Genomic DNA, 17796 nt, shown 5'->3' with positions numbered 1-17796 from the left:
GCACACTTGGAGACACTCAAAACTGGACTGATATGGCTCTTAACAACCTGATCTATATTTAAAGGTAGCCCTGTGTGGAAGCAGAGGGTTGGACTAGATGACCTCCCAAATCACTCTTTGATACTACATAGGCAAATGCCACTGAGCTTGAATTATGATATTTTCAGAAAAGAAGCATGTCTCTCCCTGATAACCAAATACACAGTCCTTGAGAAGTGTAAGACTTCTCTTAACATCCCCTAAATCTTCACCTATTGTAATACACATGTGGAGTCAGCAATACCATGAACATGATCTTGGCTGTTATGACAGCTAAATATTGTGCCTACACATCATTTAACAACCTATCGTTTACATGGCTTTCATAGATGTAGAAAGTACTACAGGGAAGTAAGACACTCACTCTCCAGTTCAATAATTTCCATTCTGTTCCCTTCCGTATCATGGCCAACAAATTTCAAACCTTTCTCTTCAAAGCAGTGAGTCAATTCTGGGTTCACCTGAAATATTGAAAGTAATAATAATTGTAGTTCTATTTATTTTTTGATATAAGAAACAGTAGCAGCTATTGTAATGTTTTTATTACACACACAAGAATGAAAAAAATTGAGAAAAGAGTTGAGAACTTTTGCTTTCTTGTTTTAACAACTCTCTGGTATAAATTTGTAAAAGTGGACTCATTTAATAGGAGATGAATCAGTAACTTTAAAACTTATGAATCACTAATTTTAAAACTTACAACATAACATTCAAAATATTAAAGCCAGGGTCCCTTCTCCTTGCTGTCCTGATTCTGAGCAGCTTGCATTCTTTGTTCTTTAAACGACCCACTACAGCAGGCATAAAGGCTGACCTCTTTGAACGCTGCATTTCAGTGGTTATGACACAAGTGTGGTTCAGCTTCTCCTTCAAACTGAGAATCTCTGCAGTGAGCTGTTTCATTTCCTTGGCAGTGTTCTAACCACTCAGTTAATATTCAAATTCTGAGCACCTTTACAACCATCACATTCTCCTCCCAGCTTTTTAAGGAAACTTAACATTGCCTGTATCAGTTTTTAGCCAGCACACATCTCAAAGCTCAGGCCTCTCTGGAGATACTGATAGTCAGGTTGCTTCTGAACTATCTCAGAGATAACTCCAGGAGTGCAGCTCTTGCCTGTCTCCTTGAGTGACAGTATTTTGAATGTACACAGGCACCTTTGCATAGATGTCATCAAACAGAGAAGTGGACCTATACAAGGGGCCGACAGAGTTGGATGGTAGGAAGCAAGCGATCTGAATTAACCTCTGTGTGGCAGATGCCTGAAGCCTGCCTACATTTAGATTGTGAAAGAATGTGCAGTACTTGAACATAACCTAAGCCTTTAAATAAGCCAAATCAGCCAAGGAGCAATGCCTTTAGAGATGATAAGCCTTTACCTTTCAAATACTTCACAGGAAGTCAAGTCGGGTAATCTCTGACATCACTGTCCAAGATCATCTTGCTAAGACACTGCACTATCTCTACCACAGGAACAGTACACTACGTTGAACACTTGCAAGAACATATCTGTGGTATTGTATCTAGTTTCAGGCCTTCTGGCAGAAGAAAGAGATTGGCAAAATGTTGCAAGCTCATAGGAGGTGGAACCAGGATGCTTAGGGGAGTGGACCTCTGATGTTGCACGTGGAGAGACCGAATGAGCTGCATTTGTTCAGCCTAGAGAAGGCATAGGGTGGGTCTCATTGCTGACTTTGTCTAACGGGATTGTATAAAGAAGACTGAGCCAGACTCTGCTCAGAGATGCACAGCACAAGACTGGGAGATAAAAGACAAACTGCCCAAGGAAATATCCTACTAGATGTAAGAGAAAAAAGAGTTCACAAATAAGTGATTAAATATTGGAACAAATTGCCAAAAGATGTTGTGGAACTTCTCTCTTCAGAGAGATTCAAAACTAGGTGGGACAAACCCCTGAGTATCCTGATCTAATTTTGAAGTTGGTTCGGCTCCAAAGAGGGAGTTGGATAAGAAGACTTACAGAGGTTTGTTTCAAGCTAAATTATACTATCTAACCACTACTAAATTTTGAGTTATGTTTATGTAAAAAATCTCTCATTGGTTTTGAGGAAAATAGTACCTATCAAGAGAAGCACAATTTGCTTAAGCTTTAACTTTTGAGCACAAAGTACATTAGCAGTTCTTACCTCATATCGATGTCTGTGTCGCTCCTCTACAAACATCTCATCACCATAAAGTTTCCCTGAATATTAAAAAAAAAAAAAGAAATTAATGTTAAAGTGTTGCTGTAATCATTGTTACAACTATTTCCTGTAATTTAAACAAAAAAAAAAAAAAGCATGTAAAACATAACAGGACACTATTCATCTCACTCCAGCTTTCTGTTTTTCTGAGTGATGACTAGTTTATTTTAATTTACTGTTACCTGAGTTTATTCAGGATTCATATTCAACAATCTTTGACCAGAAATAGCTTAGGTAGAGTCTGAATGCCACACTTAAACTAATTTAAATTGTAAAGTCCAAAGTAAAATAAAAAATTGGTTAAGTGAACAAGCAACATAAAACCCCTTCAGAGTTTTACAACAGTTGTAGGCAAAAGGTGCAGTGAAGGAAGCCTTCTAGTAGCATCTGTTCCATTTTAATAGATTATGCATGGCAGCTGACATAATGCCTTCAATGGCAAACACAGAATATTGTTTTTCTCTGTTTTCCTGATCTTATTACCTAAATGACTCTTGCAGTCCTCTGAGCCTAATCTGGAACACTCTACATTCCAGAGCAACAAGGACCAAGTTAGAGGGATGCAGTAAACCAGAACTTGATCATATCTCTCACAGTCGTGCTGTGTCAAGCTTTGCTCTCAATTTTCCCCAGTGTCGTTAGGATTATTGTCTCACTTAGGGGTTGGTACAAGAACTAGACTGTCAAGAAGATCTCAAAAAATTGTAGAGTGATAGTACTGCAATTTTACAAAAAGTGGTATATGTGTCAATTTTAAGGAACCACCTTTTCAAAACCGTTATTTCAATTCAAGTTGTAAAACAACTCATAATACTGGTCAAGAGTTACAACACGTGTCCATTTTTCTTAACTTTTCCAATAAGTGTTTAGGCCACAAAACAACGTGTGCATTCTGATATGCATATCTATGTCACACCTAGGCAAAATATCACCTAGGCCAGTCAGATCACTGGCACGGACATTCTCTAGTAAGGCATATTTTTCATCAAATGTGCATTTGTATTATTATCCTTTGGTCTCCTGTTGAACTGGATGTTATTTTACAAAGCTCAGAAGGATACATTCCATAAGTTCAACATAGCTAAACACAGTAATAACTCAGATAAATGCCAGCAGCAGGGCAACATAAGAAATATGCATATCAATGGACAGGAAAGTACTTTTTATACGTTTTCAGCATCACTTGCATTACTACTATATAATAGGTTGATTAATAGGAGAAAAGTATTACTTCAATTTTAAAATACATATAGATCAAAATGAATCACTTGTTCTATAGTCTGGTTGCTTTTATTTTGCCTTTTGAAGTGTCTTGTTACTGTAAATAATTCTCCTTTCCTATAACAAATAATTTGCTTTCCCAAAACCAGACTCTTTCCAGGGCTGGGCTAGGCTTGGGGCAGTGCTGGATCAGAGACTGGAGTTCAGCAGGTCCTGGCTATAATTAGGATACAAACTAGCAGGCATTGTCAAGAAAAGGTGAGAACTAAGGCAGCGAGGGCAGATGACATTTAAGGCTGAGGTGCACTGGCAGCTTTAAGGAATTACAAGTAATGTTTAGGTCTGGCAAGAGCGTAGAACCATAGAATAGTTTGGGTTGGAAGGGACCTTCAAAGGTCTTCTAGTCCAATAGCATAATGGGTAGGAGTTTGGGTTGGTTCTACCAAAAAGCTTCAGGCGTAGAAGAAGAACCCCTGGTTCACTAGCTCATGAAGAAAATAGAAAGAAAATGCTCTGATCTTCCCAAGAAAATAATGAATTAAACTACCATAAAGTGCATTTCAGTTATCTCAACAGTCTCTCATTATTTGTTTAAAGCACTGGACCCTAACTGACTTTTTCACTGGGACTTCCAGATGTCTCTCGTTTCTTTCTTACATTCTGATCCTGGGTAAATGTATAGAGGAACAGGATCACAGCGAATGAGCTTGGGGAAGCTGTCACCCAATCACTTGCTTGAGGTCATAGTACTTTAACAATACATGCTCTGGCATTTTTGCTTTGCCATGTTACAAAGTTCCTATCCAAAAACCAAATGGTAAGAGCAGAAATGTAACTTACTTAAAACAGAATTTTCTGTTTTGAAAACAGTTCTCCTCCTCCCCAGTCTCATTGTTCCACCCATATCTCCAGGATTGTGTTCTGGCATGTCAATAACCTGTAGAGAAAAATCAACACCGTTTCATCCAACAAAGAAAAAAAAACTTCAACAATTGCATAACAGGCTGCATAAATTTATAAATGGTAACATTTTTTTTAACTCCGTGAATTCCCAATTATGACTTATTTTGGTTTTCCTAATGCTTTGTTCTCAGTATTGGAACTGTAATAGCCTGAGGAAATTAACTAACGGGTGCAAAACATTTTCAGTTAATGGCAAGATCAACAAAAGCAATTTCTCAATTCCCTAATTTAATTTTTGGGTGGGAAAAAAACCTTTCTTTTTTAAAAAAATACCAAAATGTTAGCAATAGGATAATTCTGCCAAATGTTATTCTTAGTGCTATAAGAGTACACAGTCTTCTAAAAATGATAAATTCATAGATAAAAAAATCCACCAAGTGATAAAGGCACCATCTCTGAAAAAGTGAGTCCCCCAGCCACACAGCGATAAGAAGCTGAAAGATTATCCTGGGTAAATATTGCTGAACACTAGGCCTATTCTTAAACTCTTCATTATACACAATGCCCCTTCTTATTCCAAGAGGCAGAAACAGTTGTTTTATCAAGACAGCAGAAATCTTCTCTTTGGGAAGTGGGGAGGAGGGCATAGAGCAGCAGAGTAAAGAGAAAAGTGGGCATTTGTAACAAGACTATAATTTAATGTTGTAAAGACAGAGTACCACAGGAGGTAACTCCAACATGCCTGTGCTGTTTCAGATTATATATGTAACTAATTCATCACAAGGAGAAAATAAAAAACTTCCCCCCAATTCACCTTTACTAATGGGTTTATCTGATTGCCCAAGACTCCATAAAATAATTGGTTGTCTTCTTGGAAGAATATGCTATTTAACATAAGATTTAAAGAAGAGGATATACAAATACTGTTTTTGAGGACTGAAGTGGACAGGTCAAATGGCTCAAATTATATCCAGGACAGTGGGATCCAGGAAATGTGGCTTAGTGGAAGGAGTGCTTCAGTTTTGCTCAGTTTGAAAAATCCTGCTGGGTCTCACAATCATGTTTAGAGGAAATCTGTCTCAGAGAGGCGAAACAGTTCAAAACTGTAGAAACACTTGAGCAGAAACTATGACCTACATACTTGTATTTACACACACAGAGTCAGTGAGGAACATAATTGACACAGAAAGGTTCTAAAAATACAAATATTCACACATATAAGTAATCTGGAATTGGATTTTTATTAACCTAAATTTGCCCTCTGGGAGTAATGAAAACAATTTCTGATGATACACTTCATAAACTGAAGTCATTCAATTTAAAAAGGATGGTGAAAAGTGCTTTGCCTTTGGCCTTGAGCCAATGCATTTCAGCTATGCAATTATCTCTGTATAACCTTATACATTTCAAATGTTATTTATAAGCTATATACTCATTATAAAATGTCACGAGTAGAAGTTGTGAGCAAACCAGTGAGATATTACAAATCCCCTAATTACCTCCCAAATCATGAGGGTGAGGACTATGCAGCATATTCGGCTAAAAATGCCCCACAAAGTAAAACCAACCAAACAAAAAAAACAAAAAAACACGAACACAAACACCGACACATTCACTGAATCCTTGATACTTTAAAAAATATTAGATTGTCTGCTTTTACTTTATTTCCTTCCATTTACTTTCAATTTTTCCTGAAGTAGTGGCCACAAAAAAGACACAGGACATCACAAGCAGTTAGAATGTGCACAGGAAGCTCTGTGTATGCCAAATACTCTGACCCTCTGAAATCAAACACAAGTTTTTCATTAAGTGTTATTTGCTTGTCTACACCCACACTACACATAACCCCTTGAGCTCCAGCCTCTTGTCAAATGGAGATGAAGTGGACACAAGCAGCTATCAAGTACTTTAAGTACAGGCTTCTCTTCCAATTACAAAAACCTCACTTTAATGTCTGTTTAATCAATATTTGCCCTTTACAATAAAAACAAGGAGGGGGTTTTTTGTTTGAGTGTTATTAAGTTTGAAGGCTGAAGTCAGGATTAGACATTCCTTCATTCTCAAAAATGTATCAAGTGCCTAAATACTGTCCCCTAACCTCACCTTTAGATTTTTCTTCCTAAAAATTTGGGGCAGGATGTTTTGGTTTAACTTTGTTAACCAAATTGTAGTAATACACAGGTGTTTGTGGGTTCTCCCCCCCACCTCAGAAAAAAATTAGATTTCACTATTTACACCTTTCAGTATTTGCTGCACTAAGATATTCTGTCCATCAAACATTTTGAGTATAATGCCATAACTAGAAAGAAGCGTGTGGATATGAGTGGGGTGGTAACTTCTTGAAGGACATCACTCAGCTCTTAAACTTCTCCATTAAAACACTGGCTCCAAATGAAGTGAACCAGTCTACGCAGTCCATAGCAGATTTCACTAATTTACTGTGCCTAAATGTCTTCTCCAGGAATACACAAAAACCTCAGTTAGCCAATATATGGTCTCCTGTTCATTAAACAGAGCATATCCATTCAAACAGGTTATAGCCCCACTCTCAGCTCTTCCTTCTTTCAGCAGGCACAAAACACAGGATACTCATGAGTCCCACTAAAGCTCTAGATAACAGCCAGGAAGAAAGACAGACTGGGAAAGCAGAGATTCATCTGCTCTGCTGAGGGCTTCTGCCACCCTTTGAGTCAGAACCCTGACATGGGGCTGCAAGCCCAACAAAAATTCCACTAGAGAAATGGCCTTGTAGGGAAGACTCAGGCATTTTTTCACCAATTAATCTTTGTCTTCTAAGAGGTCTGTTTTCCTTGTCTCAACAGTTACATCAGTGTGGTCAGGGGCACATATTTGGAGGAAGATCCAACCCTTAAAACTTTCACTAATGTCTGCTAAGTCTTAATTAAGGTGTCTTTTGAGAAACACTGTGTGATGCAACTGTTCAATCTCATTTCCATCTGTGGCAGACTTTCTGCCAATATGACAGCTGTATTGAGTTTCAACATCAAGCAGCTTACTCTGTGTGCTCATGTTTTGTTATTGGTATGTGCATTAAAACCAGCTCTCCATCTTCCCCATGATTTTTAGGCTTATGATAGTAAGAAAATAGGCAAGGCTTCAAATATTAATTTTTTGTAGTTAGGTGAGGAAAGGAGCTACTTATGAAGCAATATCTCAGAGATACTTTCACTCTGGATCCTCCTTTTTGATACACTGTGGTTCTGATGAGCTCCAGCAACTATCACGGCACTGCCCTCAATGTTTATCTATTACATGAGTTTCTCTGCAGAAAAGTCTGTGCTAGAAGCTCTCACAAATAAAGTGGCACTGCTACCCAAGGTCTGTAATAACCATCAGAAAAGCAACTCATAGAAAATTTTGCCATATTTTACAGAATTTATTTGATCAAAGACAAACCTTCAAGTGGTAGTTATTTTTAATAATTGTGCCACTGAATAGATTCTTCAAAGAGTTTATGCTTCCTGCCACAGAATAAATCAGCTCTTACTATGCATTAGTTCTTTGAGAACAGCATAGAACAACAGGCACCACAAGCAACAAAAAAGCATCAGTAGGGAGGGTGCAAGAAGAGATAAGGCATTAATTAGGTCTTTCTTACCCACATCTCTGAAAATTGCCAACACAACAGGGATTTTACAGATATCATGTATCACACACCAGACAGCTAACACAAAATAAATAATCACTCTGATATAGCACAAAGCACTTTCTAGATACAAACCAGTCTGATTAGTATTAAATCATGCTGTTGATGAATGACTTTAACTACCCGTGAACTGCAATCTTCTTTCAGAAATCTACTGCTTGGGTCGTTTTGCTGTTGTTAGGAAACATATAAAACCTAATGAGAAAACCTCTCAAGCCCGGACACTCAACACAGAGCAACCAAGGCCCCGAAAACCCAACACCTATCATTTTAGTAATCACCTCAGGACCATTAAGTTTTGTCTTTGTTTTGCTTCACGTCCTGCAATGCCATTTTAAGAAATACATCTAACCTTGATTATCTGGGGGGTAGGGATTCTGTTTGGGTTTTGTTTGGTGTTTTGGGATCTTAGGGTAGGGGATGAGGGGAGGGAAGAGGGCATTACTTGATTGATCGAACAATTCATTGGCAAGTCAGCTTTGGAAGCAGTTTTTTAGGTTTTTTTCCTTTTTACTCTGCCCTTGTCTGGTGAGCAAATGATTTGTCACTGCTGAAAGAAATTGGTATACATGCAAGTGCTGATCAAAGCATTAGGAGAAGCCCCAACCCTAAATATTAATTGAACACCGAAAAGAGGCTCTGAGACACTCAGCACTCAAGAGATGTGCAGAGGGAAAGCTGACAGAAGCCGGGAACACAGTGACAGGTACTGATGAATATGAATCCCTGATGAACACAGCTATGAAAAAAACCCTATCAATAGAAACTGACAAGAACCTAGGCCAAATGAGAGGAACCATTTATTTTATTGACCCTTGCATCATTCCTCTACAGGACTAGTCAGTACTTGCTAGATACAATCTGATCTGTTTAAACCACAAGTTTATCAGTAAACAGACCCAGCCACCTGCAAATGGGATATTTATACTACAATTTTAGAAACAGTACAAACATTGTAAAGAAAAAATTAACAGATACAACACTAACTGTGGTACAGACAGTTTCCAGCTTGGCAAGTAAACCAAAAAGACACTCTTTTCCCATTATTAAAAATCAGGGGTTTTAAATTCTCAATTACTGAAAGAAGGTGGAGTAATCACACATCTGCCAGAATCCCTTACTCCACTGGCCCCCACAGATAACCTAGTTCCAAGCAAATCCCATCACTGCCCACCTACCTAAAGCACTCAGCCTTCTAGGATGGAACTAGTTTTCATAAAGCCACTTGCAGATTTCAGACTTCTCAGCTCTCCCTTATTCTGACTGAAGTAATGTTTGTTTTCAAAAAAGATGACCACCATCACGTATAACATCAAAGCAGAAATCATCAATAGCTGATACATGCAGCTACATAGTGATATGAGTAACCAGCTAGAAAAATCTTGTCCTCTACTTCCCTCACTAAACTACACCACAGTATCCAAATATATGAGGAAAAAATTTCTTATAATGAGAGTGGTGAGACACTGGCCCAGGTTGCCCACAGAGGTGATAGATGCCCCATCCCTGGAGACATTCCAGGCCAGGCTGGATGGGGCTCCGAGCAACCTGATCTAGTTGAAGATGTCCCTGCTCATTGCAGGGGGTTGGACCAGATGACCTTTGAAGGTCCCTTCCAACCCAAACTATTCCATGATTCTATTCTATGATTCCAACAAATAAGAACTTAAATTTCTTAAACTCTTAAAATCCCATAGCATGTTATTGTTAACCATTTTCCAGTGTGGGTAATCCTCTTTTCCAGAGATCTGTTGTTTCGTATTTTAGAGTTAAGTAATTGCCCTAGAGCATTTATTTAATTAAAGCGCAAAAACGCTCTAAGAAGGATTCTGGCTGAATAAGCAGAAATCCTGGTACAGAATGTTTTGTAACATTTTCTTCAGGAAAAAGTCATAAAGGGTGTAACTTCTTTTTCAAACAGTGCTTAATCACTCATAAGTATAGTGCAATGAACTGAGAAAGTTAATGAAGATGTTGATATGCAAAATCCATATAGATATTGCTTAACAGCATTTTAGAACTCATTCTAGTTATTCCAACCACATGTCCCAGAAATCAGCTTAAAGGCTTAATCAAGTGGAAATTTTCAGACAGTTAGTGCTGGCAAAAGGAATAGTTGTGGCTATAGAAATACACTGGAATTGCCAGTCACGCTATGCCAGGAAGGGCAGGATTTGCCACAGACTTGAATAACTAAAAGAAAGTGAAAGAGTGTTCTCAGGGTATGGACTGGTCCAGCTTGCGTTACAATTAATTACCAAATACTCATTAATTTAATTTCAGAAAGATCAGCACATCTGTAGCGAGGAGAAAACCTTCCCTTCCTACAATATATGTCTATTAAGAAAATCACAACTCTGTCACTGCCTTTGAGGGGGATTTCTCCAACTAAAATTTCTAGTAGGTGAAATTTTGCCCTTACCAAATTCACTTTAATCTACATGAGATATATCAGAAGGAGGAAGGCATGAATCCAGTCTATGTGTCTGAGCATTCTAAAGCAGAGAGAAGAACCTAGAGAGGGAGATAGAGCCTTGCACTCTCTTCATCAAACAGCCCAGATGAGATAGGGATAATCAAACACCTACAGCTTGAGATTGCTTAATCAGTAGTATGCCTGATGGTGTCTGACTCAGAGAATTTTTATATCTTACAGGCAACTGCCATGGAAGACTCGGCCGCAGACCAGCCCTACTAGCTAAACTACGCAAAGCAGCCAAGGAGATGCGAGGTTGACCTTAGTAAAGACAAAGGACAGCACATGTTTTACCCTCAAAACTGTCCACCATGTTCTGTACCTCCTCTACCCTGAGTTACCACACACGAGCAAACATTCATTCCATTTATTTCTCATTCATTAACAAGATAGCGTTAGTTAAGATCACTTCATTATCAGTTATCTCGGCCTTCAGCAATCAAACCATAGGAGAATTGCTTACTTCAATGAAAGTAAGCAGGAAAATTGCTTACTTCAAAGTGCTCACTAATTCCAGACCTTCACTGAGGAGAATTTTTGGTATCAGCTTCCAGGCAATGCTCAGTACCATGGTACTGCACTGTCCCAGTATTTATTGAAGAAACTCTGTTCATCTGCCATAAAAATCAATACCCTCATAGGGAACATGAGGGGAATTAGCAACTGTTTGCCATCCCATTTCCTAACATAATGAGACCACTTCCAGACTTGCAATTAAGTAAGACTGCCTGGATTCCACCCACTGATTGGTGTCACCAATCATCCTGATACCCTGTCCATGTTCCAGATCTGCCCAGTAGTGATTTGGTACTTGATGATCAGGGATGCAGAAACTGAGTCATTTCTTTTAGAAAGGAAGTGAGTGGGCAGCAAGTAGAAAATTATAGATTGCCCTAGTTTAATTTTTATTCTAGTTGGAAGGTACTTCTGTTGTGATATCAAACTTCCCAGCTAACTTCGGAGCTGAGAAACACCTGGAAAGGTCCTTGGATGAGTTGAAAGATTTCTTTTCACTACAAATGCTAATCAGAACAGCAAGCCAGAGTCATTTGTTTCTACTTATTTTTTGGAAGCCCTCCTCCTTTTTCAGGCCTGCCAAGACAGGTGCAAAAGCACGTTTGCCACAAACTTATTGAAATGGTATGTTCACATAACAGTTGTTGCAATGGAAATACAATACATCTGTGTACTATTTCTTTTATATGTTGGAGATGGTAAAGCATCCTTTGAAAAGCATAGCTATTTGAATAGAAAAACAATTAAGGTAACAGTAAATACTGTACTTTGATATTGAAAAAGAGACGTGTAATTTTCAAGAGATCTACACCCAGAAGAAAGGAAGAAGTGCAAATGCTATCTAGAGCTTGAAATCTATGTCAGTTATAATAATACAAACCTAAACATAACTGGATTTTTGTCATTTAACTTCTGTTTTAAGAGAAAGACCTTTATTCTGTGATTCAGCCTCATAGATCATCTTTACATAACCTGAGAACACATGCTTGACTGATATTAACAACTTCATGCAATTTAAGATGATTTCACCAACTACCTTCCGTTACTGTACGTTTGATTAATATAACATTAAACTGAAGTTTTACACCAAAGCAGAAAAATATACTATCACATTGTTTGATACTGCCACAAGAAAATGCCATATTTTGAATATGGAATAAATGAATGAAACAGAAATAAAGGATTCTAGCTCCATAAGGATTTCTGTGCTACAGATACGTAGGAGGCAGCCCAGTACCACTCCTACCAGTTGGGATATGATGCTTCATATTATGCCCAAAGATCAGTAGAAAACCACGAGCTTTAATGATTTCAAAACGGACACCAGAATTTAAAACCTGACATTTCTGCATCAAGAAGAGAATTCTCTACTAGCTGAGCTAAATTAAGATCTCTGATAGGTGAGCATTTTATGAAAATCAGCTGAAGAGAAGAAAAAAAATCCCTAATTTTTAACTCTTAATTTCTAAGAACAAAAAAAAAAACATTGTATGATCCAAGACCTGAAGTAAAGGCAAAGCAGTGAAAAAGTATCTTGAAATGTTTTAAAAGCACTGCTGTGCAAACATGTTATGCTTCTACAAGGTATTTTGCAGGTTGCATATCTATGCAAAAAAATCCCACTAAAGTTGTAAACAATTGCAGACAGTTGTGAAAGTAAATGTTGCTCTACTCCCAGTGCCAAAATCCTGTGCCAATCTAATTCATTTAACGAGCAGCTCAGCTGAGTCCACTTTGCAAAACCATACAAAACAACCAGCTCATGCCAATCACTGTAACTTTTAATTGAAGCAATTTGTCTGATGAGCAAGTCTATTTTGTTTTGAATTCTTATTTTACATTTAAGCTGTAACTTTGTAGAAATGAAGACAGATGTAGATAGTAAAGAAATGTAGATAATGATGGTTAGAGTAGTAATCATACTAATTTACAGTATAGACATGCTTCTTGCTTCCTCTTCTTTTTGTTTTTGTATTTTGAAATGGCATCTCACAAAGGATCACAACCAGGAACAACACTGTGCAAGGTAAAGTAACTGTTTTTGGAAGGGAAGCAGAATCGCTTTTACTGTTTAAATAGAGATACATATCTACAATGTAGATATCTTGGAATATTTTATATACATTTTTATATTGTACTCCTTCTCTCTTCCTCTTTGGAAGATCCTGGTTTGGTTCAACTCCTGTTTAAATGTCATGCCGGTTCACTCACCTCTGCTACCCAGTAACACTTGGTTCCCCATAACAAAAGCATCCAAAGTGAAAGTATGTGTAGAACTAAAGTTGGCCACCCCATAACTTAGTGGTCCTCCTACTTAATTTACTCATTTGAGACATTCAAGTAACAATAATGTTATGGACTAAAAGCAGAACAGACACGCAGTAAGAGGGAATTTCTAGGCAGAAAGCCTATGGCACAGTCACTATAATTTTAGCTACTACTACTTGTCCTCCATGGCATGCTCAAGACCATAAAAGTACCTTGGTCTATCTCATATTTCATGTCTGTAATTTTTCCTAAATGACAGAGAACAATCGGAATGCTGGATACCTCATTAGTCAGTTTGAATGGACACCTAGTCCCTGGAAAGCTCTCCAGCAACAGGTAATGAGATTTTTGTTCCCATGAAGTGAAGAGCAGTAGCGGAAATTACTCCTATGAGTCGTTATCCTCCCTTCCACACACACATCACAATATTTCTCATACCAGCTGGGGAACTGGAAGAACTAAAACAACTGCTGAATATCACACAACAGTAATCAAAGCACTGACTTTTAATTCTAGGATTTCCTAAGAATACTCTAAACTGTAATAAAGAAGAAGAAAAAAAAAAAAAGAAGAGAGCATAGGGAGATAGTTACAATGATATGACTTAACCACTTTAACCAGTCAGATTATCTTGCAAAAAAGTATCTTGGCATCTTCAATACTGTCTATTCAACAGCAGTACACATCTCATCAGCTTCAGAAAATCAAAAGCAATTATATGTATTAATATCACAGCAGAGATTAATTACCTCTGCCAGCCATTTCAGGGATGCTTTGAGTCACATGCTGTACATTAAATTTAATAATTTCCTGATATTTCCCTTCAAGAAAGCTTCAGCTGGCCAACGATCATCTTGCTTGGAGAATCTTAATTTTGGTAGAAGATTTATGACCTACAATCCAAATCTTTTTTTATTTCAAGCAGAAAATACGTCTTCCTTCAAGCAGGATCCTTCCTGTCTTGCTTTGTCCATTCTGCCTCCTTCAAAAACCTGATAAATGTCACTATCCAGATCTTAATTTAATTCATCACTCCTTGTGATCCTCCCCTTAGCACATCAACTCTATCCCCTTCAACATAAACAACAAAAATTCTTTGTAATTTGCTTTCCTTAATTGTGTTTATACAAGTATCTGGGGTCAAGTACAGACTGTGTTTAAAAGGACAAGTGGCTTGACCAGTTGCACCTACATCAACAGGACTCAAATGTCAACCACCTTCTCCCCCAACACGGCATCAGTGAGCACCACTAGGATGCCTGGATTCAACGACAAGTTCTAGAGTTAACATGACAGTGCAGACATACCTGTGCAGTTCTTGCTTGTCAACGGGTCATAAAACCAGAAATGCAAATCTACATATTCATTTTTAGAAATTAATATGGTACACACTTTTAAAATGTAATCAGATAGAAGGAGACAGGTGTGAGGAAGTAAGAAGAGAGAAGCAGCGGGAATGTGTGCATGCATTTGGAGAACCACTAGCAGGATGGCTGGAGAGGATGAGAAATGGATCTTCAGATCATTTCTCATTTAGCAACAAGATGGTGAAATCCTACAGGAAATATTTTGCAAATAATGTTTCTAAGAAAGTAACATCTATAGAATAATGTCACCTTTATAATACCACAAATCAAGTAGGCATTCAAGTATGACATCAGATGAACACACCCAGTATAATTCAGACATCCTCTGTGAAAAGTGTGGGTGGCCAGGTACAGATCAATTCGACAGATAATGCAGTGATCCACTCAAATGCTACAAATGTTTACCAAGCAACCAGCAAAAGATATTGCCACACAGTAAAAGTTCTAATCTGTCATCAACCAGCACAGTGTCACATCACATGCAACTACCACAGCAACTAGCTCTTGTACAAAGCAACGCGAAACAGCTACAACCTCACCAAGTAATCGGTTATTTAATGGCACTCCCACAAAAATCATTTTTATCCTTCACCTGCACCTCTAACAGTTCATGGCTCCAATGGCAGAATGAAGAGTCACAGAGTGTGAGAAACAATTTATAGTTTAAAAGGACAGGCCTATAGGGAATCACTGTCAAATCCACTGCAAAAGCAGTTCTGTTGCTCAGTGCCTACCTGCACAGTATGAACTACCTTATCACCACAGGCAAGTCAAGGATGGGAGGCAAATAAATAAAGAATTAAGAAAACAGGAAAGCTCATTTAATAAAAAAGTCTTCCTATTGGGGGAACCTTTGTGTTATTCTTCTACCTTGCCTCCAACAGGTAATTTGATGGAGGGGGAGAGTATTTATTAAAAATAAAACTTTGGCTGATAGTTTTTCTTTATTCTTAATTAAAATTACATAGTTCAGAATATAATGAACAGATCACTCACATCTCATTAGATCCACCCTCCAGTACAACTATGCAACCAATCTAAATTCCTTGGTGGTTTTCTTTTTTCCCCATGTTCTCTTAGGCACAGATTCAATTCCAGTTCTCACTCCTGGATATCTGCAAGGCTGTTCAGGAAATGGTGGAAATCCTCAGCTGCTGCACAGACCTTTCCTTTGCAGGTATCAAGCCACTATACAAAGGTGTGTTTCATTAACTCCATTCAGTATGACAAAAACAAGGCAGATGAAGTGATTTGTTTAACCTAACAGAACCAAGATTTCTGTGACACCTCATCTCATTCCTACACTTCAGAAACAAGGCAGCCAAGCATACAGAAACTCACGTGTTCCCAGGTGAGCTTTCAACAAGGCCAGTGTCTTAATGTAACTTGAGTGTTCATCTAGGTAGGAGAAACTTCTATGGAAACGGCATTCACAATGCTGAAGGTGACTTCATGTAGTTTTCCACATATGAACTGCAATATCCAGGTAATCTATTTCATGTTTCCTAGTTTATTTATTTTTAATACGCAATTTCTACAAGCTTCTTTGTGTAGGTGTTTTTTTGGGGCTAGAGGAGTGGGAGGAGGTGTTTTGGAGGCGTTATATTCAGCAATATAATCGTGGTATTAAGGGATATGGACAACCCCCTTCCACATCTACTTTACTTCGTTGATCACTATTATGTTTTTAACTTGCCAAACAGGATAACTGTGAGGAACTAGTTTACCACAGTGCTTCGAAGTTAGTCCATGTGCGTGGGAATCACGTCATGTAACTCTGGCTGCGTAGTTTTCAGATGGAAAATTTCAGTGAGCCACTTGAGTGCTTATCTTCATAGGGAATGGAGCACATCCAGAGGCTGATACATTCCAGCCAGAGAATCATGCCAAAATACATGGCAGCCATAAATCCCTGTCTAAGCCAGGAGCAGACATTGCTGTTCTGCCCTAACACATACACCTGCTTGCACAAGATGGTTTTGTGAATGGCCCTTCCACATCCAGACTTTGTCAACACTACATATACCACTCCTGGAGCACTCATCATTCATACTGACGTGACACACTATGCAAATATATTATAGCAGTACCAAGACAGACTTGGGCATATACCCCTCCATAAAATAAATATTCTCTGCTTGTTAAATAAGACACTGAAAGATACGCACCTACATCCACTTCATCCAGAAAATTGTTTTGTACATAGCATAAATTTTCCTATTTGATTTCGAATTAGTTACACATAATTCATTATGTAAGTACCGTAAAGGTCAAAGACTTTCTGAAAATGCAACATGCAATTCTATCTAGAAAAAAATCCTCCTTACGAAGAATATCTTAAGAAATAAAAAAGTGGGAGATTATTAACAGCAAGAAGGTATCCTTCACAAAAATTATGTCTAAATGAAGATAAAGACACACAAATACTTTCAAGTTGAATATATAAATACCAAATCATTATTCCCCATCAAAATGTTAGAGAAGCAACTTGTAAAAGGCATCAACAACTAAGAGTAAGTTATCTTTCATTCATTTTCATTTAAGGAGAAAAATCTGCCATTGTAAATCTAATCAATTATCAGGATTAAAAAAATAAAACTCATACTCAAAGAAGCTATGGCCATGGCACTAAAAAAATAGCATTTTGCTTCTGTGCACTGTCAAGGAGTTTGCAAGACATTCCCAAGCTAAAAACCTTCTTCATGGGAGACTCTGATGTGCCCATCTCAAATTGAAGTGTTAAAAGAAGTGGTTACAAAACAAATAGACAAAACAGTAAGAAATCACTGGAAACTGAAGGTACTAAATTTTGAAGCAACTGGAGGATGCAATAGCTGATTTAGTAACTGTGGTGAACAACCTCTCACCAGCCTTGTCACCCAAATACTCCAAGTGGCAAATGCTTCAGAAGAGACATAGAAATCTCTAGTCTGAAACACCTGATGTCTGCGCCAGGCAACCTGGCAGAACCTTTAACAAAATGCAGTAGTAGGAGGCACCTACGTAGCTATAACAGGTTGGGACACTGCCAACGAAGACTTGGTAAAGGGAGTTCTTCAGAGGAAATGTACATGGATAAGGGAGATCTGGTTGATAATCAATGTCCACTTTGATTTCTAACAGATGTTAGAAAG

General features: G+C 38.0%; 1 protein-coding gene across 11 annotated transcripts in view; it reads right to left on the bottom strand.

Moving 5' to 3' along the window:
- CTPS2 (CTP synthase 2) overlaps positions 1-17796 on the bottom strand; it is a 103207-nt gene that overhangs the window by 15562 nt on the left and 69849 nt on the right. For 8 of the 11 annotated variants that reach the window (XM_065072424.1, XM_065072439.1, XM_065072417.1 and 5 more), the window contains exons 14-16: positions 4306-4402; positions 2188-2243; positions 404-500 (exon numbers count right to left, since the gene is read on the bottom strand). In XM_065072424.1, the coding sequence (XP_064928496.1) occupies positions 404-500; positions 2188-2243; positions 4306-4402 (250 nt within the window). The remainder of the gene's footprint in view (positions 1-403; positions 501-2187; positions 2244-4305; positions 4403-17796) is intronic. The other 3 variants (XR_010474344.1, XR_010474348.1, XR_010474349.1) reach the window with 1 other exon arrangement.

This window comes from Columba livia, chromosome 1 (genome assembly GCF_036013475.1).
Source record: "Columba livia isolate bColLiv1 breed racing homer chromosome 1, bColLiv1.pat.W.v2, whole genome shotgun sequence".
Taxonomy (NCBI): domain Eukaryota; kingdom Metazoa; phylum Chordata; class Aves; order Columbiformes; family Columbidae; genus Columba; species Columba livia.
Note: the sequence above shows the minus strand (reverse complement) of the source record. Positions and strands in the feature narration are given on the sequence as shown.